This window comes from Oenanthe melanoleuca, chromosome 4, assembly GCF_029582105.1.
Source record: "Oenanthe melanoleuca isolate GR-GAL-2019-014 chromosome 4, OMel1.0, whole genome shotgun sequence".
Taxonomy (NCBI): domain Eukaryota; kingdom Metazoa; phylum Chordata; class Aves; order Passeriformes; family Muscicapidae; genus Oenanthe; species Oenanthe melanoleuca.
In genome coordinates this window covers 33,558,608-33,583,836 of record NC_079337.1, presented here as the reverse complement: position 1 = coordinate 33,583,836, position 25,229 = coordinate 33,558,608, and the positions used below count along the sequence as shown (strand labels likewise).

The following is a 25,229-nucleotide window of genomic DNA, read 5'->3' as shown; positions in this document are numbered from 1 at the left end:
AAAAAAAGAAAAAAAAAGGAAAAGAAACCCCCAAAAAACTCCACCCAAATCAAAAACATCACTGTATTATTTAGTAAACGCTTAAAAAAAAAAAAAAAAAAAAAAAAAAGGAATTTTATTCACATCCTTAAAAGATAGAGGGTTAAACTAACCGCTTGAGAAATTTAATAGGGCTTTGTTTAGTTTTTGGGTTTTTAAATAATACTGCATTTTTTTAACCCTTTATCAGAATGGGGTATAAAGAAAAATTGTTCTTCCTCAAAGACTGGAAGAGTGCAGGTTGAAGTTTGTGTAGAGTGGAAGATAAAATTGGAGACAGGAGAAGCCTAAAACTCTTAACCTGTAAAGTATTTGACTATTCCAGAGGTGACCAGTTGTAGCAAAGATGTCAAGGGGAGCACATTTGGCAAGTCCTTGCAGTCACAGTGACAGTGCAAATACTTAAATAGAGTTAGAAATATATATATATATATATATATAATTGTTTATCTACTAAGCACCAAAAAACCATACAAGAAGAATCTTGTTGCTTGAAATAATTTGTGGAGGTCTAAATCTCTTGGAAAAGTGCAGATTTCTTCAACTTCTAAGGTTAAAAGGTGAAATTTCATTTCTGTATTACTGCGCTCAGATTTTAAAGCAAATTTTTTACATTATAACCTCTGTGTATGCATAAATATATAAAAACCCAACAAAAGCCCCCAAGGAGAAGTGTCCATATAGAGGTAGATCCATGTTATGTTTTATTTTATACAGTCCAAATATATTAAAATTTGTTCTAATTTTTCTGAGTTTATATTTTGCTGATATAATCTCAGAGGACTAAAGCTGAGAAACTATATTAGCGTTCTATACAGTAGCATAATTTAATTTAGTAATTTGATATTATACAGTAAAAAAAGGCTTAATATTTCAACTTAAAGTTATTACTTACTGGGCTAACTTTGGTATCAAAATCTCAATTAAGGAGAAAAAACCTAACTTCTAGGAGGCCTTTTAGTTTAATCTTTCTTAATGAGGTATCATTACAATGACCTTTTGGGAGTGATGTAGCAGGAAAATAATTTCTCTATGGTTATGTAAAACAAGTAGTTTAGTACATTCTGAACAAAGAAATTTGTCTTGTGGATGAACCAATAGATTATCACCTCTTCGAAGAGAACTAGACTGGGATCATTTGCCTTCCTGTTTTTGATGTGAGATCCTTCCCTAGAAGGGCATTTTGAGTGCAGGAAGCAGTCCATTCTTATAGAAGACTTTAAATACGTCATGTAGGTAAGATTTTAAGTACTGTATTTGTGTGTTTGTTCTTGAATTTCAGTGGTGTGGTAAGACATGATGTTTCAGAAACCATTACAGCCTATCTGGTATTTTTAGGATGCCAGCTTGCTTCACTGACTGTAAGGCCACACTGATGTAATTGAAGGTAACAGTTTAGAAGAAGCAGTAAATTATTTCAGGTGAATGACTGACAAATTTGAGTCTTTGCCTGCAGCTTGAGAGCACAAACCAAGCTAAAGTCAATATAATGTTGTTTGTACCAGAAGCTAAGATGAACTTTTACTTGGGAGTATATGAGTAGTTCTGGTCCTTACTAAGAGCCAGCTAAATAATGAGTTGCTCATAGCTTTTCTGATCAGCAGGTATTGAGGCTCCCTGGTGCTCTGAGCTGCCTTTCAGAAGTCATGCTCAGTGGGTACCCTGTAACATGTTTCACAAACTGAGACTTGCTTAGTATAGGAGAGGAGATAGGGGAGTGGATAGGATAGGGGAGTGGATAGGATAGGGCTAGATAGGATAGGGGAGTGGATAGGATAGGGCTAGATAGGATAGGGGAGTGGATAGGATAGGGCTAGATAGGATAGGAGTGGAGTAGTTTTCCCCTTTGTAGGTAAGTGGAGCAGTCTCTGCTCAAGGAGCTGCAGGTAGCTGCAGTCTGGATAGCTGTCTTACACAGTTGGGTCTGCCTCTTACTGTCCTCTCAGCTAGGAGCTTTTTTATTAGGAAGTTTGAATTTGTAACTGCCTATCAAGGCAGATAATTTTATTTAACAAAGATAATATAAGATAGTGGACATTTGCCAGTAAATGAAGTGGTTGGTCTGTGTGGGCTGATCTGGAATCATAGGCAGAGAATTTTCTTCCCTAGAAAGACCAGGTGAATCCCATTATCTCAGTTTGTGTGTTGCTGAAGCTGTGATTATACTGTAATTCTTAGTTTGGTATCCTGCCTGTATGTTTGCTTTCTAGCAGTTTTCCCTTTACTGGCTGATTGGTCTTTGTTCAACATGTTGAATATTAGCTAGTGATAAACTGCAACAGTCAAACCACTGGACCCAAGTGAAGGAAAAGAGTAATCCTGTTCCTTTGGCTGGGAAAGAGTAGAAGAACACCTGCCTTATTTCTCCAATTTATGCACATGCCTCTTTCTTGAAAGGCATTTCAGCTTTCAGTCTCCTTTTTAAAGAGGTTGCTTGCTTTCATTAGGTTAAGGTGTAGGCCTGTACCAATACTGGAGTGACCTGTGATGCATCTTCACGTCCTCTGTGTTAACTGGTCCCATAGCCTTTGGGTTTGCCAATGTCTCTTATCACTCTTATGTCCCCTAGCAGCCACCTGGAACAGGGACACTTGGAGCTGGTGTCAGATTATCCATGTGCTCAGCGAGCAGCCAGCAGCCACAGAGAACCAGGCAGAGGATGGCACTAATGTGGCACTCTGCCTTTTTTGTGCCTGCTTGTTTTAATGCAGCTTGATAGAGAGAGGAGTGGAGCTGGCCAAGACTGCAGGGATTCCTTTTCAAATGTAACCAAGCTAAAAATTGCCTTTGGCTCCATAAGAGACATGGAACGTTTCCTACAAATCCTTTTTTTTTCCTCTAAGTTGTATTGGATCTTGGAATTTTCATACATATTATTAAGGTTTATATTCTAGGTCATGTTTAGAGCAGATGTTAACAATAACTGTTGCTGTTGAGAGCAAGATTCCAACATTTGTGTGGCTTTTTTATTGTTGTCTTTAATATTTTAAAAGAAAATCAATTACATGCTTCTAAAATACATCCTGATTTGTAATGATGACAATGCTGATTTCTAAACTAATGCTATTCTTTCTGATATGTTTTTGTGCTAAATTCCTCTGTAAAGTGTCCAAAGACTCACGTTGAATTCAACAAAAAACATTTGAGTAAGGGTAATTTTAGGGGCAATATTAGAGATATAGGTAAAGGAAATTTAGGGAGCCCAGCTGTACTACATTTTACAAATCTGGAGAAGCTTTTACTTGTAACTAGTTAGCAGTGTACTTGCAAGGGCAATTTAATACAGTGCTTTGTTTACTTGCACCAAACAATGTAAGTGCATTCCAGAAATGTCTTTTTTGGTTGGTTGGTTGGTTGGTTTTGGTTTGTTTTTTTTCTTTTTAAGGAAGGGAGAGGAGAGACAATGTCTGATGTTTTATAACATCTAAATGATTTAATTGGAACATCCATCTTATGTTACCAAACTACTGAGCAATATAGCTCTGCAAAAACAAATAGGAAGATGTATTAAGCACTCCCAGCTGAAATTTTGAGAACTACAAAAACAGTGTGATGCAAGGAGCACAGGAGATACTCTTGCCATTTTTATGAAAAGCTAATTGTTTACTGTTTATCTGGAAGTTTAAACGAAATATAAGCTGCTAATGTAGACTTAAAATCTGAGAGGAAATTAAATTTGAGCACTTGAATAATGAAGATGTGTTTTATTTCCTTTAGGCAATGTAATAAATTTGCAATGTATTTTGCTTGATGTGTGGATGATGAATGAGGTTTGCAGAAGTGTGTGCAAATACACAGCAGAATACTTAGGAGCACTGTGGGGTCACACCATTTTTTTCTGAAGGGTAGAATTTTGTTTGTACTGTGGGATGATCACATTTATGTCTCACCAAAATGGAGACATATTGCAAGGAAGTACCCTGATATGTGCCAAAGGAGACTTGTCTTGGTGTTCCCCAAAAATGTAAATAAGAACTGAAGACATGCTTAAGACACTATTCTGGGTACTTTTTCTAGCTAGACCTTATGTATTCTTATTTTTTTTTAACATTGCCAGGAATTTATGATAGATAATCAACATGATATTAAAGAAATCTCCCTTTTTTTTTTTTTTTTTTTTGTTTTTTTTTTTTGTATTTTAACTGATATTTTGGAAGAAGAACAGTAGTAGCATTGCTTTTTCATCTTAAGCTATGTTTAAATGGAGAACCTGTAGCTTTTTTCTGTGTTAGGTTTCCTTCTCAGTCTGCAAAGTTCACAGGCTGAATCCAGGGAACTGAAAAAATGGAAAAATCTTACAGCTTTAGTAAATAAGGACTCCTGCTACAATCATCATAGAAAGTAATTCCTTTGGCCTTTCCTTCCTAAATTATATACAGATTGTTAAGGGATCCAGAGAAGACTTCAGATGAGCCTACTAATAGGGAAGATTTGAGTTGCCTGTATAGGAGACAAAGCTTTGAAAGGTTGTTTTTCTGGTTTCTTCTTGCACTTCAAGTCTCATAAATTATGTTAAAGGCTACTCAGTCATTCTTTCCAGCAACTCAAAACATTCAGGATGGTAGGAGGAGGCCTTACAAACTCAGGTTTAAAGAAGAGAAAATGTCAAGATTGGAGGCAACTTTATTTTAATTTCCACAGTTTGAAACCTTATATGTTCTAGAGCTAAAAAAGTTTTGAATTTATATGTGAATAATACATCAGGGTGTATGTTTAACTAACTGTAAAGCCTAGAGTTTTGAAATTAATAAGAAAAAATAAGAAAACTTGTCACAGAAACTGGAATTATGTGATGGAATTATGAAAGCACATGAAAATTGATACAAGTGTAATTCATATTCCATTTCTGTGTTAATATCACACAGCTGCAGAACCTGTGTTCACATGAGTTGATTCCTCTCTGATATTGAGGAGATCTTACTTTGTGTGGTGCAGAGGCATTAATGTTATCATTAACATTCTGATAATGTTATCAGTAACCATTCTGATTTCCAAATACTTTCTTGCAGTTTGCTTCTGGTGTAGGGAATATTTAATTTATTATTTTTTTCACTGAAAGTATCTGCAGATAGATGTAAACAATGCCTTGTTGTATTGGGAGGATTTTGAATGCATTTAGAAATAGCACTTCACAGACTATGCATGTATTCTTACAGTCTGGATGCTCTTGTCTAGGATTCATAACTAATAGAGATTATAAAATAGGATCAGTGTGACTTTGTACTTGGATATACTTAATATATTGGGAAAGGTGAGAGGAGCTTAAATAGTATTAGAAAGAGAAGAGAGCAAATAGAAAGATTAAATGTAATTAGTTTTCAACTCTTTAAAGAAATTGTTTTTAAAAGCTTAAAAATGGAAGAAATTATTTACTGCTTAAGCTTTTAATGTGATATCAAGGAAGAAGTGTCTCAGACTGAAATTCTTCAGTACATTAGTCTTATTCTGAAGATCTCATGCAGATTGTATTAACATAATGTTAGTTTCTAAAATAGAGATATTTTATTTTAGTTTTCTAGAATGTATTGAACTTTATAAATTATGATTGAAGTATAATTTCTTAGTCCAGGAATCCAGTTTTGGACTGTCATAATGAATTTCAAGACAAAGTATTGGTTGCTTATAAAAAAAGGAACAATTTGTTCAATATAAGAAACCCCTGAGATACATGTTTGGTGATTCAAAAAGGGCTACTTTCCCAAAGCTTAAAAAATTTAGCAGTGCTAGTTTCATATAGCGAGTGGCAGAATGAAGTAATAGCAAAATTAATACAAATGGCAGCATTTTGTAATCAGAAGAGTGATAGTAAATAACAGACTAAACCTACCATTAGTACACAAGTGTTTCAAGAAGCATCTACATCATTGCAGCATGGGATGCCAGTGAAAAATGCCCTAATGGATAAATCGTTTGTCTGTCAATGTTTTCAGTTAAAGGCTTGGTGCCTTTCTGGAAAAGGTGTTCTTCTGCATCACAGCCTGAATGGGCTCTTTAGAAACAACCTTAAATACTGGCTTTGAGGCAGTGTAGGGACAGACTTGCAAGTCAGCTCTGTTGAAGGCTGCAGATTTTAGACAGAATGTCATGATATACATTGGTATTTCTATATGATACTTTCCAAAACTGTGTCTAGGATCACATAAAATCCTAAATCTCTGCCATCCTAAAAAGAGAGAACAGAGTTGAGTGAATAGAGAAAAACTGGAATGCCAAGAAAACTTGACAGGAAGGTTAGTTGGGAGAAGCATGGGAAGGGGGGTTTTACTTACTAGATAATTTGTTTCACTTTGAGCTTAAGTCAGTGGCTGAAGAATATTTACCTTGCAAGGTCACTGAGACTGTGTGATGACAGCATGCACAATGACCTCATATGAGTGTTGTTTCACTATATGCAGGTTTTGTACCTACAGGAATAAATATTCAGTGCCTTATTCAGGTCCCATATTTCTGTGTCAGCACCAATTCACATGTGAATGTGCTGAGTGGAACACTTAAAAAGCTGAGGACTGCTCATGTTGTTAATGTTGTGATTTGTAGGGCTTTCCCTATATATTTGTGCTTCTTTTAAGAGCAGTTGATCCATTTGATTCTCTAGAAATAAGCTACAGTCTCATACAAGAGCTAAACAAAACCAACTCCATTAGCAGTGGGACTCAAGGTGAAAGCTGTCCTACCATGTGGCAAAAAGAGGTGGAGTTTCACTTTATTCAAGAGTCCTGCTCCAGGAGTTGTCTTCCATCAGACCTTCGTGGAGACTGAGTCAGAATTCTGAAGCAGGATGACTGAATTCTGCTTTCCAAATATATCTCAACCAGTTGAGTGGCATGAATAGTTAAGAGAGAGAATTAAAGAGCCATCAGCCTTTCATTATCCTATCTGATTCTTAACTCCTGGCTCCAGAGCAGTGCTTCCCCATAATAATGCATTATGGTTGTACTTGCTTAATTAAAATACTTTTTATTTAAATGAGAAAGTTGTACTTCTTGTAAGCTGTTCTTGAGTATTTATTTATGGAACATAATTATTCTGTGCAATCCTTGTTAATGTAAGTAGATGGCTATTAATTTGCTTACTGTGGAGTCTCAAAGACAGGAAGCCCTTGTACAGTGGATGAATATCATGGAATTAACTTCTGTGGAATAAACTTTTAATGAGATTAACCTGACTGGAGTAAGAACTGTTTTAATTATTTCAAAGAAAACATTGAAATCATGGCATGTATCACATTTTACAACCCATGGACTAAAAATGTGTTTAGGCTGGGTAAACTTTGGCTGGATCTGTATTACAAGTTATTTGTAGTGGGAATGGATCCATAGAAGAAAAAGAGTGGATGCTGAGGACTTGGTGGCCACAGCCTGTATTTCTTCAGAGGTAATACCTTGAGTGAATTCTACTCTGATTCCAGGGAATGTTTGGATTAAAATGAAAAAAGAAGAAAGGTGTACCAAAATATGCTACTTACTAAATATTTTCATTCATATAGCTATTTGATTAAAATCATTATATAGAAGCATACATTTTCATTTATGGCATGAACCCGTAATTGAAAACTATAAGCAGATCTGAAACAGTTCACAGTATAAAATATAAACCCTCTTTGCTAACTGAAACAGTTCATAGTATAAAATATGAACCCTCCTTGCTTGGAAGTGAAATGGTCATTTTTCTTCAACTTGGTGAAAGAATGGATTGTTTCTTTTGTGTCTGTATCATAGAAAAATGGAAAAAATACTTTACTTAACTTTTTCAAATACTTGAGAGTAAAAAAAAAATAATCTTTGTATAAAGTTGTTTTCTTATAGGTACAGAGACTCATGAATAATGGTCTAAGTCCAAGAGATACTTCAGATGTTAGTTTACAAAGTGACTACAGAATTCTCATAACATTCAGAGAGGTGAAGGTCTTTTAGTAAAATGCATATGGCAATAGAGTAGAATTGCTATTAAATTGTTGCTTGATGTAGAAAGGATGTGTATTTTGAAATAGAGGACTACCTTCAAGAAACACCTTTGTGCATGTAGGACTCAAAGATTGCAATTTACAGGCAGTGTTCACCAAATACAAAAAAAAATATGGTGGAAGACTTCCTTATGAAATCATATGTAAGCACAGAGATTTAGTTTGTGCTATGACAGCATAGTAATGATCAACCTGTTAGTGTCAAATTTCCTTTTCCTTCCACAGTGAATGCAGACACAGTTGCTGAAACATCATTCATTTAAGTAGTTTAACTGTTTCTAGTTTCTATGGCACATTGCAATCTGTTCTATTTATTGTAACCAGCTATTAATAAAATGGTAACAGTGCAAGTGGACTAGAGGAACAGAACGGGTGTGTAAGCAAAGTCTGACTATGACCTTCTTGGACCTGAGTTCTGATACTTTTTCTGCAGTAAAAGACTGAGAGGTGAACAGGTATGTAGAACATTGCAATGTAGGCCTCCTATTGCCTAGCATTTCTAACCCTTCCTCACTTGTCATGCTTAAAACCACAACAAACCTTTTGGAGAAACAATTGCATTGAAAGGCAAAAAGGAAAGTCCTTATCTGTCTACTCTGAATTGTCTAGTTATACTCTGTATATTGCTTATGCAACTGTCCCTGCCTCTGATGGTGGAGTTAGAGTACTGGGAGATTTTGCTTCATTTGAGCTGATAAGAATTTGTAAGAATTAGGCACACCTGTACGTGAAAGACAGTCTAGGCTTGAGCAGCTTGGCAGAAAACCTGGCAAGGCTGTGCTGGAGTTCATCATCTTGCTTCATTGCTAGCTGCCATGTAAAACCAGTGGCAACTTTTAATGGAATAAGAGGTTAATTAAGATAAACACATGGAATATGGCTTTCCACATTGCTAACAGAGAAGAGGCAGTTCATCCCCAGGGACTGAGAGAGCCCGGGCAGTGAGATGGGCTTGCAGAATGGCTTGGTGGGCCAAGTGCAGAGCTCCTCACTGACCTCCCCTGCAGAAAGGAAGCATAGGGAAGGTGGAAATGAGCATGAAGGATGCTGAAGGAATTGAGAAACACTGAGCATGAAGGTACAGAATAAAAAAAAGCCAGAACTCAGGGAGGACTTGCACTGGTACAGTGACAGCAGATGGGAATGTGGTGATGCAAAATTATTTACCAATTCAGACCTCATAAGTCAAGACATGCAGATTGGTTTGGGTTTTTATAGTAATACTTTTATGCTGGAACAGATTCGTTTGAACAGTATGAAATGTGAAGCACAATCCTTTCTTGTAGGCACTATGTGTGCAAGCCTGTTCAAGTAGTACTAAAATGAGCAGAAGACTTGTTTGCTGTTTGCCTACTTCTATACACTGGATGAAATAACCAGGAAGTGCAAATTCCAGCTTGCCACTGCACAAGAGATAAATGTTAATGTAGCATTCTTCTGGCTCTTTTGTTATAATAAAGAGCCTACAGGAGCTTTATCTTTAAAAAAAGATGCACAATTTCAGCTAGGATTAGTTGCCTCTTCAAAATGCCGACCAGCTGCTTCAAGTTGAGAACCATAAAAATCTTCTGCTTTGAAGCATTAAAAATTTAAAAGATGAGTAAGAATAAATAGCAAATAGAGTTTATTTACTCTGTGCATGCAGTAGATGTGTATTTGTGTATGCTACAGTGACAGCTAAGATTAGCACCTTTTCTTTGCTGCAATAGGCAAGAAGCTTTTTGAAGCTGGGATATTAAAGGAATCAAATTGATTCCAAATGAATTTCAAGAGAGTGAGGGGATTTTAAGAAAAAGTGGGCATGAGACCAGTCCTAACAAAAGTCCCTCCAGTTTCTGGCAACAAAAGTTTGCTGGAAATACCTGAGAAGGATGTGTGATGGTGATGTTGGGTTCATTCAGAAGGTTGAACAGGCACCCGAGCATTTACAAAATAGTGGAAGTGATGGTAAATAAAACTAAAAACACTCTCTCAGAAGGTAATGGAATGTCAGATGTTATCTCAGGACTGTCAAATCAAATTCAAACAGAAAAGATGCCTGTGGTTACTCTCATTTTAAATACCATTAACAGTGCTTTTGTAATTTTAGAGGTTGTAGTGTTTTTGTGGGGAACAAATTCACACTTGATCATAGTGGAAAGCAAAGCATGCTCGGATAAAAAGCCAGGCCTGTCAAGCTCAATAGGTTTTCATCAAAAAATGCAGCAACCTCTTAATTTGCAGCTCTGTGTTTTCCCATTGCTCAAGTTTTGGCAGAGAAGTATTTGAGAGATTAGAGGAGCATTTCTTCATGCTGATCTCACCAAGAATAATCTCACCAAGTCACTCCCTTGTTCAGAGTCATTTGCCCACTTTGCTTCTCCTGTGTCGTCTTCTAACTCCTTACCTTCAAAGCTCAATAAGATTTTGCTTTTAGCAATCTCATTTCTCATTTATACTTCTCAGATTTTTTTTCTATCTCTCTGCTCATCTGGAATTCCCTCATCTTTTCTTAGTGCAAGTAGTAAACAAATTTATTTGCACATCACATTGAGGGGAGCTTCTTTATGTTCATTTTCAAAATGTAAAAACCTTCAGAAGAATTCAGAGCATTACATCTAAATTTTTACATTGTTGGTGAACCCTTGGGAACTTCTGAAGCCTGTGTTAAAATATCAGCTCCCTGAAGTAGGGACAAGGACTTCCTGTGTCCCAGTGATTTGTTGAGAAACTAAACGTTCCAATTTTCTACACTAAGTAGATTATAATTTGTTTTTTTGCTTTGTTTTTTTTTTTTTTTTTTTTTTTTTTTTTTTTTTTTTTTTTTTTTTTTTTTTTTTTTTTGTTGTTGTTATTTTTGGTAAAGTAAGCAAGCAAAATGGGTTTGTAAAGTGCTGTTGTAAAGTTTGGTTTGTCTGAGAATTTGGTATGTGGTTGGTAAAATGCATCTACTTTCCAATATTTATTGCTTTTGTTTAATCCAAAAAAATGAAAGAAGAAAATGTATTCTGATTACCCGTGAAAAGACTGGCAGATTACATAGTTCCATTTATTACCACTAGTCCAGCAGAGCATAGCCTGGTAGTACAGCATTAATCATGTAGTCTTTTCTAGGTGTTAGCAATGCCATGTGAATTTATGTAGATTCCCTTTTATTTCTTTCTAATGTGTTGAGCTTTTGTGTTAATGAATTAAAAAAAAAAAAAAAATATTGTATTTAGCCAAAGGAGATGTTTATAAGCATTGCAAGATGGTTCCTTTTTTTGAGATTGCTGTTGACTGTTGACTTCAACTACTACATATGATACAGAAATCTCACCAGCTGTCATGTATGGTATGTCTGTCCCTACACTGGCTATGTAGATTACAACAAGATGTTTTCTGGATGTTTAGGTGAAATTTTTTTTTTGGTCTTTCTGTTAACTGTAGAAGTTGTTATAAGGTTAGATGGCAGTTCAAGGCATATCTGGAATTTTAACAGTTGCAGTTATTGATGCTTTATTTGTGAAAGGACATATGAAGGTCTGTGGCTTCTCTAGCTGGCTCCCATTAAGCCAGTAAGAAAGAAAAGCATTTTGAATTTATGGAAAAATTTCTCTTTGTTCTGCACTTGGAGCTCAGAATGGCACACATCTTGCTTGGGAATTAATTATTTGGCTGTTTAAGCAATTGCATTTATGGCTTTTGACAGTGAAAGTAAATTCTAAATCACTGTATTAGAAGGATAAGTATGAATTTAGACAGCAACAAAAGAACGCCAAAGATGTGCAATTTCCAGTTTATGTGGAAACTAAAATGGAGAGTGAAAGGGAGGGTATGTATTAGCCATGTAAGAAGGAATTTAGGGAAAGAGTTGAACACTGAGATGTGGTCTGTATTTTGGTAGTGGACAGAAGGGTTTTCTTTTGTTTTGTGATTTTATGTTTATTATATAAACAAGCAAAAAAAGCAAGTGATATTTAAGAAACTCTTCACATTGGAAAGTTGCCACACTTCCTGTAACAAGTTTTGGATAGGAATGAGTAGTTATGAAAGGCATTTACTAAATAACTATGCAAAATGAGGCTTCTTGATAAACATAAAAGTACTACCTTGCAATTAGGTATTTTTAACAGTCAAACAGTTCTGTACTCTGAGCTTCAGGGATATCTGTATCTCAGAAAAGTACTCAAGACCTACTATTTCAACGTCCTTTGCTAGGTCTTTGTCAGGCTCTTGACCTTTATATGTTTTATCCTGATATTATTGCATTTATTTGCTTCTTCACTCACTACATTTTTCCAGTTCACTTTCTTCTTTCCTCCCCCCACCAAAAAGAAGTTCATTTTACAATTATAAAGACACTTTCAAGCCGGCTAGGAAAAAAGAAAAGTACATTAGTGGATTAGTAATCAACTGTATCTTTTTTCTTTTTTCAGACTGTTCTTCAAAAAGATGAAATTAATAACTAGGAGGTAATTTTCTGCAGTTTTATAGGGGTAGAGGAATTCAGAACAACAAAACTTTCCAAAGCACTCGGTGTTCCCGCCTATGTAACTTTAGATATTTGTGGAGGTTTTAATGAGAAATTGGGTATGATTGGGGAACATTATATGTATTCTAACATCCCACACTGGGACTTCTTCAGGGGCATACAGAAATTAATACAGAAGGCACTTCAGAGTAGGACTAGTAAGTTCCACTATCCAGTCTCAGAGTTGTAGATGTATCCTTGCCAAGAGGAGGCAGGTGTCTGCTAAGAGAGGCAGGAGCCTCTGTTTGAAATGGAGAATGTAAAACCCCTCCCTCCAAATTGTTATAATTTTGAAATTAAGGTGTTCTCAGGCAAAGAATTAGGAATAACAGTTTTTTACTAGGAAAATAAAAATAGAAATACAGTATTACAAAGAACAAACCCAAAACACTGACAGAGTTAGAATACAACCTGACACCCTGTCAGTCAGAGTGCTGGTAGCAGTCCCATTAAATGGTGGCTACAGTCCTCCTGCAGTGGCAGATGTGGTTCAGTTGAAGCAGTGCTCCTGTAGAAGGGTGCAGTTTTTTCTGAAGGTCCAGGGATGATGTGGAAAGGTCCAGTTTTCCTCTGGAATCCAGTGGAAAGAGGACTACTTTGGTGGTCCAAATCTCTGTTTTTATCTAGGCAGGAAAGGCTTGGCTTCTCCTTCTGACTGGAACATCTCCCAATGGTATGATGTGTTTTTATCAGTCATACAGTGGGACTTAATGGCTCAGCAACAGATGATATCTTCCTGGAGGGTGGATGGGTCCTGGAAAAGATAAAGATGATTGCCCCACCTGGTTTTAACAGATGGCCCATTAGCAGATAATACGTGCCACGGAGATAAGGAAATCACTGCCCCACCTGGTTTCAGCAGATGGTGATGGAATACATACTTTTGGTCACATCCTGTATTGTTTTTCTCTTTCTCTTCTTGAAGTATGCAGTGTTCTTGTCTTAGAAGCCATGGGCGATATTACCTGAAAAGAGAATGCATTGGAAATTATACTGCTAGGAGAATCTAAGTGCAGAGTGAAACAGTGCTGCAAGTTAATTTGATGTGCTAAAAGAGATTAAGAAATCCAAACGGCTGTATGGTGGCACTGAAATAAGAAAAATTAAGTTTTATGGAGACATCAAATACCCTTGAGTCGTAACATACCAAGAGGAAATCAATGGAGATAGTGGCACTTTCAGTTTGAGCAGTGGTGTTGGTGCAAGAGTTTATAAGAGTAGATGTTTCAAACAAATCATTGCTTTGGAAATGGCTATTTTATATAAACATCCTAGCTCTAGGTTTTTGTTTAGATTCTTACAAGGATCTGGGGTTTTTCAGAGGAAAAATGTTTTGTAGTAAACAATTAATTGAAAGGTTTTTAAAGATTTGGAATGGAATTGTTTGATATGCAAATCAACAGCAATACAGACCTGCATACTCTTCTGCATCTTAAAAGTTACCTCCTCAGTCGTTCCTGTGCAGAACAGTTTTCTCATAATTCATTTTGTTTGATGGTGGAAGAAGCAGTCTTGAACCTGTCAAGTGCATGCAGTTAAAATATTTGGGAACATGCTGTGTGCAGGATATAATTATTTTCTCCTCCACTTTCTCCTATTTTTTACTTACTTATTTTATTAACTTAAAAGTTTAGTTCAATGGAAAGTATTCAGAATTTTCTTTACTTAACAAACTTTGGGAAGGAAGTGGCTGAGAACTTTGCATTTTGACTAGGCAAAGAAAAAAGGCAGCACTCTGAAGACACTTTTTTTTTTTTTAATTTGAAAAAAAGTGTTTACAAAGGTGTGACACAGAAAGGGACTGGGAGAAGTGCCTTTGAAAAGCTTTGTAAATGTCCCTTCCTAACCCTCCATATTATTAGTGTGATTGCTTACACCTTAAGGCAACATTTTTAAATTCCTTTCATTCTCCTGTATTCCAGTTTTTAATTTCAAAACAACTTTGTGGAAAAGAGTTGCTCATACTTACATTAAACAACCTTATACTTATTTCTGAACATCAGACAAGAAAAAAATGCCAAAATGTTTTCTTCTAAAAGCTATTAAGACAGAGGAAGCAAAGAGGGCTTTAATAAAACGGCTACTCTGAGTAGGCCATTGAGAATTTACCTCAAAAGAACACATAAGAATTGCTTACATGAATAAAGGTGCTGCCCATCTGCTACAGAATATAGATTTTTCTGGATCTGTGCTGTGAAATTCTTCTTTGAGTTACCAAGAGCAAAGTTAACTGCTGGAGTCCTCAAAAGAGTCAGGCAAAGGGCTCTAGGAGTGATTGGTGTATCTACCTGTGTTACATGGCTGAAACCTTGAAAATCAGTACATCTACTAAAGAATTTTTAACTTGAATTAAATGTTGTTGAATTAGGCAACAATAAAAATGTAATCCTGTTTCTTCATTTATCAAGATCCTAAAATTTTTACTGATTGTAGTTAGTCAGCTTTTCCAAAAGTGTAATAAATATGTTGGCTTGATTATATTTTTTATTGTGCACCCTGGTATTTTTCCTAAAGTAATCTTTCTACAAAATTATGATTGTTATAGGGGTTAAGTTACACACAGTTTGGTTTCAAATCCAATCTCTTTGGAATAACCTGGCTAGTTACTTTTCTTTGGTTGCTAAACTTTAATTAAAATCAAAATACTTAATGTATAGCGTGTAACTATATTTGAATATAGCATTTAAAAACAACTACAGATTTGCACTGTTTTAAGTCAAATGTTGGATTATTTGCTTTATATGTGTGGAGAGAAATGAGTTTTGGTACCACAGTATCATAGGAAGCCATTAGAAATTAATATACTTACCAACATTAATATTGCTCACTTCTTTAATCTAGGGAACTATTATCTAAAAAAACCCAAGCCTTGGTTTACTGTATTCAGTAAAGCAATAGTAATTTTTATCAGATGTTACCAAAAGTTTGTTTTTTATGGTTATTAGAGTATACTGGCAACTTGATACAGCCTCCTGACATAAAAATATCTTACTTTTTTGTCATCCAGATAGCAGAAATCTCAGAGACACTTTATCTAGATAAACTTTATTTGTATTGATGATCTCTGCAGGCTTCTGAGATAGTTCTGATGGCAGAAAGACATAAAGTTGATTACACTAACAAGTTAGTGTTGGGTACAGATGAATAACACTCAAATCAGCTTTTCTTTGCACAAATCTGACCTTGTTTGAATTGTTCCTTAGATGAGAAAAGTAAATGCAGGGAGCCAGCTTTTAACTTTCTCGTTGGATTATGGAAACACTTTGTGTTCTGAAACTCAAAAAGAAACAGAGAGATGTAGTTTCAAATGTTATCGTGTCTAGGTTGGTCTGTCCTACAAAACTGAGTATTTAATCTTTTCAGGCCAAAGAAATGTACCTGTATCTTAACACAGGGAACGTGTTTCCTTCCTTTAGAAAGAAATGCTACTTAAGAAAACACATCTTTTAATATAAGCACTTTAAAAAGGTCTTTGATAAAGTATTTTCATATGCTGTATGTCTCAAAATACATGAAAGGTTAAATGCAAGTGGAGAAGGAACAAAGGCTGAAACAAAGAAAATTGGATTACACAGATCAGGTGACTATAAATTAAGACTTGAAACCACTTATTGGAGCCAGTGAGATGAAAGAGACAAGAAAATACAGATATGAAAGGGGATGTTCTTGTATGCGTGACTGGAGAAAGTAAAGTCAAAGAAGGCAAGAAAGCAAAAATATACTTTAAAAGAAAGTAATAGCATGGATGCATTTAAAGATTTGAATCAAGAAAGCAATAATATAAAATAGAATAGACCAGAAGATTAAAAGAAGCAATATTGTCCCTCAAAAGGTTTGAGTGACTAGGAGTCTGAAGAGGAAATCTCAGGTTTACCTGTACCTGCTGGTGAATGTACACATTAAGAATGTACACATTAACAACTCACTTGACCCAAATCTGCCTTGCAAACAAGTTTTGACTGCAAACATTTGCATTCATTATGTTATCCTTATGTAAAAGCACCTTTCACTGGCAACCAAGTATGTCTTACAATACTGGTTCTTTGGGGGTAAAACAAAAAGAGTTGACTGAAAAAAGTACCTCTGTATCTCTAGACTTAGTGCACTTCCAATTATTGTGTGAGATTTTTTATTGATAGTTTCTCATCTTGTCATGGTCATTAATGTGATTCTTGGTTTGATTTAGGAACTGCATGGAAAGAAAATAAAAATGTGGGTGAAGAAAAATCAATTTTCTGTCTTTCCTTGTAAGAAAGTTGCAAATAATGAATGTTAAAGATCCTCTCATGACTTGGATCAACTTCCAGTTTTTAGATTTTCTGTAAAGAAAGATGGGCCTAAAAACTGCTGCTAAGGTATCTGAGCAGGCTAGATTTTTCTGGAAGCTGATAGAGCTTTGTTTGTCCATGTAGCTAGTTTCAAAAATGTGCTTTTGTTTGTCTTACTACCAACATAAGCAGTACTTCTAAAAAAGGTACTGCTTTCTGGCCTCTTGAAAACACTCAGTGTCTAAGAAGCTCAGACAGGTGAAACCAGTGTAATTATCTGGGTAAATTCAACTGGCTCACGGGGAAGCCCAGACCACTTCCCAGTCTTGCAGCCAGAGAACAGGGAATGCCTTGCTTGCTTGGAAAGGTGACAACCAGCAGCACCATGTCTGGGAGGCTTCGAAAGAAACAGAGCTGCAGATGATCCAGGATCTGTTCCATTCATTTCCTTGAGAGAGAGTTTACTATTTTTTGATTCTTTAGCTTATGTTGGTTCTTCAAGTGCAATAAGTACAAAATGAACACTGTTTCATGCCAGTGTAAGCATATTTACATTTGGGCTTCTGCCACCGAAACTCCTTTTTAAAGGAAATCAGATCTTGTGTTTCTCTCCAGGCATAAGTTTCTCTTGGCTTAATCATATGAAAAATACATACAGTTGCATATTGCCCATTAAAAAATAAAAGTAAAGTTTGAAATAAGGTGACTGAAAACCAAAGAGCAAAACTGTGCATTCTGTAGGTTTCTAATACAGAATTATCTGGGTTAGGAGAAGAAAACTGAGGAACCTGAGCCTCATATATATGAATGCATATGCATTTTTTCATATTCTTTTAAAGCCATTTGTTTTGATGTCATCATGTATTATTTTCTTTAAAGGAATCTGGCATGTGAAATATATGTATGTCCACGCCTTAGCTAAAAATCAATTTAAATAGTTTATCATCAATAGCGTTAGAAGTTCAGATATTTTTGCATAAGGACTGAGGAAATAAGTCTAAGAACCTGTCCTGTGGAGTCTTTCTGAATTTTACATTTTAGTTTCCTAAAATGGGTTTTGTCTTGGTTTTGTTGTTATATTAGTTGTTGTTGTTGTTGCTTACCCAAAGAGCTGGCAGGATAAGTGGCCGCTGTAAACGTAAGGGTAGGCTGCAAAGTTTTTCTTCCAAAGCCTTTCCTTCATGTTTAGCCAAGTGAGAGGCATGGAGTGAAATGTAAACTGTGGCTCGGTGTATCCTCGTGGCCATCTCTGCTGGTGAGCAGCCAGAGGGACAGGAGGGGGCTGAAGCTGCCTCAGCACAAGGGCCCGGAAGGCGCCGGCCATGAGCCGCAGCTCCAGGTTGCTCAGAGGAGGAGGAATGTCAAGATGCTGCTTGAGGGCTCTTGATCCTGTACCCCTAAAAGCAGCCCACCCGCTCTTTCTCACTTCATCCTCCCCCTGGGACAGAAGGAAAAGTCATCCACTTCTCCTCTCAGTCATTTAACTACTTCTCTTTAATCCCTGGCAGTCCAACTGAGAACTCTGTGTTTTGTTGAACTTTGTTTTATTTGGAATTATAGACTGGAACCATTTCTATTTAATGTGGGAAACAAGCTTTGCAGAAACTCAACCTTTACACTGGAAAAGGAACTTCCTATAAAACATAAACAGATGTTTGTACTTTTGTATGCAGATTTGTTTGTGGGAGCCTTTGTGAACAACTGCATAAATGCAATATGGAGTTCTAACAATTAAATGATAGCCAATGAGTTTGATTGCTTTGAGGTGATCTGCACTGGCACTCCTGGCTTGTTTTGTTTTTTTTTAAAGAGATTTTTTTTTTTTTTCCAACTGTATTTTATGCACAAAGTTGATCTAAAACCTATTCCTCAGTGTGAGGACAATGGGGCAATTCCAGGGAGAAGTCAACTATTCTCCGGTGCAAGAGAGATTTCTATATCCTGTAGTAGCCATAATTGCTTGGGCCCGCCTTCTGTCAAGTAATTCTTGGCTCCTAATCCTTTTGTTTGCTTGTTTGTTTGCTTGTTTGTTATTGTGTTGGAAAGGGATAAGCAAATAGGGCTTCCTCTCTTGTTTAGAAGTGTGCTTCTTTTTGCTTCCTCTCCTCCACAGTTCTCTCTTTGCACTTGTTCTTATTTCATCTACTCTGACGCCTTCCTTTATTCTGTTTACTCTGCTGAAAACATAAAGCTAAAAAATATGTATACATGCATGTATGTATGCATTAATGATTTTTTAAAATTCTTCTATTCTGACCATTAATTTTCCCCTCACTCAGCTGAGGCCTACAAATTCTCTAGTTGGTGTCTTTTTCCATATCCAGGTTTGTACAGAGTGTGTCATCATTGTGCACTGTTGCAATTAAATGTGATCATGAAGAAAACTATTGTTTGCTTCAGTCTGGAGATCACCAATTATGAACAATTGCTTGGATCTTGCTAATATAATATTTTTCATATTCATCCTGGAGACAATAGAATGACCTTTAATTTTCCTGTATTCATATATAAATCATACTCCTCTGTACTTATGTATAGACACATGGTTTTCCTTTGACTGTTTGGTATAGAAAAAAAGTTACTAGAGAAGTTAATCTTTGAGATATTATTTATACATTTGAGATACTAATATGCAAGGACAAAAAATAAAACGTGCAAACAAATCGGATTATACTGAAAGATAAAATTTTCTTAAATGTGCAATACATTATCAAAACTCTGTGTTCTGCTCAATGGACAGACTCAAAGTGATGATTCCTTCTGAGAATATTCTTACATTGTGTGTGACTTCTTGAGATATTGCAAGTGCAACTCCAATTTCTGAGCTGGTGGAAGACTTGAGAGACATACCATAGAGTAGATGTGGCAAATAATATCAGTAACCTTGAATTTCATTAAATCTTGCTTTTTCCATATGGACTTGCATCAAAGATGTGAAATACTGTGCTCTGTGTGACTATAAAGGCTGCCTTTGCTTTGGAAAGACTCTGTTAGTAATGAAAGTTACTGCTGTTTGCATCATTAAGGTGGTAAGCACCCCTCCATGTATTTAAATTTGGAGAGAGTTTTGAAGGCAGTAGCGCTAGCACTAGGGTTGTAGAATTTTATATCTCTCTCTTGGAAAATTTGGAGATACAGGGTGAGGAATTAAAAAGTAATACCTGCAATGTATATAAGGGATGGTGACAGTGTTAAATTCCAATCCTTCTAATATGCATTCAGAGTAGCACCAATGATCTACACTCTTTAGATATTATGGAGGAATCAAGTGAAGGAATCCCAAGGATGCACCCTTCAACAGATCTTTTCCAGTAATTCTTATTAGCTGTGGTTTTAAATAAAAAATTGACTTTAAAGAGTTGCTCCAGGAGAAATTTTTCATTTTTAATAAACTGAGACTTGTTTTTCAAGCTGGAAAACACCTCCGTTATGTCCTCATCCTTATTATTCTCTGCCCATGAAGAAAATAAAGTGAGGAAGATAATAAAAGTGTCAGGCAGGAAAACAGCCTTAAAGGTCTTATAGCAAACTTTTTGTTCCCATGTTGTATTTTCTTGCAGCATTTTTCTGCCAGTGATCTCTCAAGTGGTCAGGTTGCTCTCCAGTTTGTTTGCTTTGTTGTTTGTAATGTTTAATCTTAGTGAATTTGTAAATGAGGGTTAAAGTATTATGTTTTTCTGCCTTTCCTGCATCTAGCAACTTTGTATGATTAAAAATTATAATGAAACTTAGAGGGATCTTGAAACTGCAGAGAGCTGAAGCTCTTCCCACTTGTGTGGGTAAAATCGGTAGACTCATTGCAATAAAATATGTGTATAATTTTACTTTGCAATTCCATACTTTGCAGTTTCATTCATACTCTCCAAAAATATAATATAAATTCTATTTTAGTGTTGCTCATCTAATTCTAATGGTCTATTATTTTTTTTTCTTTTTTCATTAGGGTGTACCTCAGTTACCATGTGCCAAAGCATTGTATAACTACGAGGGAAAAGAACCTGGAGATCTTAAATTCAGTAAAGGAGACATCATCATTTTACGTCGACAGGTGGATGAAAATTGGTATCATGGAGAAGTCAATGGAATCCATGGCTTTTTTCCTACCAATTTTGTTCAGATTATTAAGCCTTTACCTCAACCTCCGCCTCAGTGCAAAGCACTTTATGATTTTGAAGTAAAAGACAAGGAAGCAGATAAAGACTGTTTACCATTTGCAAAGGTAAAAAGAGAATACAATTGCTATTTTCTTCTAATGATTTCATTCATTTGGATAAGAAATAATGCAACTGTTTTGTGGTCTTATCTATCTGCATTTCTTATTGGAGCTGCACACATGTGAAAAGGACAAGTAATTCTGCAAGTATTTCTCCTATATTGATTAGTTTTGCCTTCTCTTTCTAAATTATGTGTAATTTCTGATGTTTTATTTCTGAGGATGCATTTTTTCATAATTGCAGTAGTGATGTTCCTCATTTATGAAAAATAACCTATGCTGTGAATTAAAAACATTCCATCTTCTAAAGAAAACTCAAATTGCAGATGTGAAAGAAGTCATATCACTAGCAATGTTCTTAAGTAGAAAAACAACATCTAGGGAAGGTTAAGTGATGAGTCAGTCAAGAAGAAAAATGGTTGTGGTTCTGTCGATTAATGCCAAGGAATGAAAGGAGGGCTGAAGAGTAACATGGACTGAACCTGACAGTGAGATTGGCACTAAGGACAAAGTCAGATCACTGAGATGTGAGCAGTTAGTTGAATTCTGACAAAATAGGAAAAAGAACAGCTTGAACTGACTTCAACCCCAAAAGCAGCATATTCCTCTTACAGAGTGCCTTCCCTGCGGTTCTTGTGCATGTCCTGCCTTCTCTGATTACTCCTGTGTTATGGAGGAAAATTAAATGGGAAGTTAAATTAGAGCTGGGAGACATAATCACTGCATGTTCACACAGGATGATGTTCTGACTGTAATTCGCCGTGTGGATGAAAACTGGGCAGAAGGAATGCTGGCTGACAAGATAGGAATATTTCCAATTTCATATGTTGAGGTGAGTAAAGCTAGGTCCTCAGTAAGGCTGTGCCCACTGTATGTTTAATTTTCTGAAAGGAAAAATAATCAGTACTGGTGATGATTCTAAAATGACCTGAGATATAAATAATCCTAGACCTAAAAGGCTCTTTGGGAAAGTTAATGGCCTCAGCAGTTGAACCAGTGATTTTCACTTAGCTATTTGATACCTATTTTTATTGAATGAATTGAAATGAATGTAATTGGAGGCAGTCACTATGTTTTCTTCTTAATACTGGAGTCATGCAGTCAATCCAAACCACACTTAGCCACAAAATGAAAGCAGTCAGCAAGTCAGAGAAATAGTGAGCTTTGCACTGTCCCTAATATCCACCTCTCAAAACCAAATTAGCACAACTAGGATGTCAAAGGACATAGGTTGTTATTAAACAGGTAAAGGATTGGCTTTTTCATCAACAGAGCCATATATAAAATCTTCTGTTTCTTCCTGCATTTCTCATGTGTTGCAATTTAAGTAAGAGGTAGCAGTTGAGAAAATTTCCCCAACCTCTTAAATTTTAAGAGTTGAAAGCTGTATCTTTTATAGAGAAAAACATCAACAATTAGGAACAGTGTGTACAGCCACAATGTTTATTCAAATTTGCATTACAGAAGTATTCAAAGGTTTGAAGTAGTGTTTTCCTATTCTGATAGGTATGCTGTGAATAGCTGTGAATAGTAAGATACACTTCCCTTCTCTGACAGTATTTTATTTAAATAAATGAGGCATAATGATGAAAGAAAAAAGTATTTTCACATTATCTTTGGGATGAGAAATATGTACTTCAGGTCACAGAAGAGATGTGTAACCATACTAAGAATCAAGTCAGGTTTTATTAATTCAATTTCTGAATCCTGTTATGAGATGGGAACTTCAAAAAACATTACTGCTTTCAACCAAAATAGAATATATTCTTTTTAAAAAGAAAAAATATATATTTTTATAGCTTAATGTAAGAAGCTGTATACCTGGGATAGAAGATTTCACATGACTGTAAAAACGAGAAGACCAAAAAAGTTTCAACTTGCTTAGTGCAATTTTGGCTTCAATTTAAGAAGCTTTTAAAAGCCAATTTAACAATTTCTTGCCCTTGGGTATTCTTTCCTAGCTTCTTGCAATAAACTGCCCCTTCATTTCTGTCAGTAAAGCTTTTTGTAATGTTTTTTCAAACTAAATTACTTAGCCATGTTAGAAAAATCCCTTTCCTAGGGCTGCCACTTGAGCTATTTAGCTAACAACTGCTTTTCTATCTCTACAAAAGTTGCAAAGAGGAGATATGGCCTTGAAAAATGTTACTAAAAATTAAAGTCACAAAATGTATTTCTGTTAATGTTTTTAGACTGATTCCATCAACTATTTTCAATTAACCCTTTTAGAACAGGCATCAACGCATAAGTATGATAAATTATACCCCAAGAGTTACTTTAAATCAGATAAGTGGGTTTTTTTTCAGTATATACTAAACTGAAATGCACACTGTGGTAGAGGGCAGGGAGATGTGCAGTGAAGTATGGGTTTGAACTTTGAAATACCTGGTTTCTGAGAGTATATAACTATTGTTCTGGAGAAATATACAGACAACTGATAGAAACAAGTAGAGCAAACCACTCTTACCTATTTTATGAAGGACAATGAAGATGAGAAGTAATTAATACTTTCGAAAAGTTTTCTACATGGTAGTTTTTGTTGCATTTCCCAATCCTGTAATCATTGCCTGTTTTTAGGGAATTCTATTATATTATAATGACAGACATACTTTTAACCTTGTTAATATTAGTCTACATCCTTTTGTTTAAAAATGTGAATTAGTAGCTCCATTTACTAGAGATTTTCTGAAGTCATTAACTATAAAATGAGCGTAGTCTGTGATGTTTATTCTGTAGTATAGCTGTAAAAATTGTGATACTTCTTGTACAGTGAGGATAAAATTTTAGATAATGTTGAAGTCCGTGAAAGTCTCTGATTGTATTTGAGGACAAATTTTGCCCTTTTATGATTCAATGTTCATTACTCTGATCTTTTATTTTTTAACTCTCACTTATTAAATTTGTGGTAGTAATAAAAGTAAGACTGCACACATTTTGACAGAAATTTCAAGAGTGATTCTATTAAATCAGTTAACACTTACAGTTATCTCTATTCCAAAAGGAAAGATTATTCATAACTAAACAGTTATTATTAGATTTTTTTTCTGCATAGATTGCAGTTCTGGGTACAACATACATTTCTTATACCTCAAATTGGATATTTTGACCTAGTTTAACACTTAGACAAATGCAAATGCCCAGAATAGAATAAAAATCAGGGAAAAGTAATCACTCTTCAGTCAAATTGTCAGTAGAAAATAATGTCAGCTTTTGTTTACTTTTGTGTGAGTAAAGAACACCTGAATTAATTGTAAAATATGTGTAGCAGAGCACACTCTCTCTAAGAGACCTTGCAGTAGTGGTAATTCCTGCAGATGTCTGCAGGCAGATGAAAGCTGTGTGCCAACCTCAGCCCTGCTGTGGCACTGAGATGCAGCTCAGCCAGTTTCTTCTCTCCTGTCCTGTTTGGAAAGTTCTTCAGTTTCCTGGAGTTTGCTGGGAAAGGGAATTGGATTTCAGGCTTCCTATTACAGAAAAGATTTTGTTGAGTGGGGAAGAATAGAAAAAAAAGTGAATGTAAAGATTGAAATGAAGAAACCTCAATGAAAATATGTCTGTGAAGGAAAGCAGCTGATGGTCCTAGATACATAGGTATTTGTTGCAGAAAAGAATTGAAACACTTCATAGCATGACTTGGGTTCAGTCCCTTGGTGACCTTGAATATCTGCTAGCCATTTCATTGGAGAATGCAGGCAGGTTCTTAATTTCTCTTCTCAAGGAAGAGAAGTAAACTGCACTCTGGAATATATTCTGCAGCTATTGCTGTCCTCAGTTTACTTCAAAGAGGAGTCCAGTAATCAGTTCTCTTCCATCTTCAGATTCATGCAACTATCGTTTGCTTGCTTCTCTTCATAAAAAAGCACAGTATGCTGCTTATATTTGAATCAGTCTTGAATTGATCCCATGGGCAAGCCTTAACTTTTCCCTATTAGGTTGTTCAGTGTATAGAGTAATCAGATTCTGCAGGCATTGATAGTTCTGGAAGTAAACAAATATAATTAGGTGTAATGGGTACCTTGGGGTGCTGTTAGCAAAGTGGCTTTTGGTTTTGCTTTTCATTCCTCTGTGATCTCTTAACTTCTGATTGGGTAGTTCTTTGCAAATAAGGATGTAGATAACATAAGAATAGAAACAGTCTCAGCCATTGTATCAACAGTGTGGAATACCTAGATTCTCAGGAAGGACATTAAGAATTTCAATCTGAGTTAATAAAATGTGCAAAATAGATAAAATTATTAGACTTTGAAAAGCCTA

General features: G+C 35.7%; 1 protein-coding gene across 3 annotated transcripts in view; it reads left to right on the top strand.

The window, feature by feature from the left end:
- SH3RF1 (SH3 domain containing ring finger 1) overlaps window positions 1-25,229 on the top strand; it is an 85,943-nt gene that overhangs the window by 31,427 nt on the left and 29,287 nt on the right. For all 3 annotated transcript variants that reach the window (XM_056489479.1, XM_056489478.1, XM_056489480.1), the window contains exons 3-4: window positions 20,706-20,981; window positions 21,712-21,807. In XM_056489479.1, the coding sequence (XP_056345454.1) occupies window positions 20,706-20,981; window positions 21,712-21,807 (372 nt within the window). The remainder of the gene's footprint in view (window positions 1-20,705; window positions 20,982-21,711; window positions 21,808-25,229) is intronic.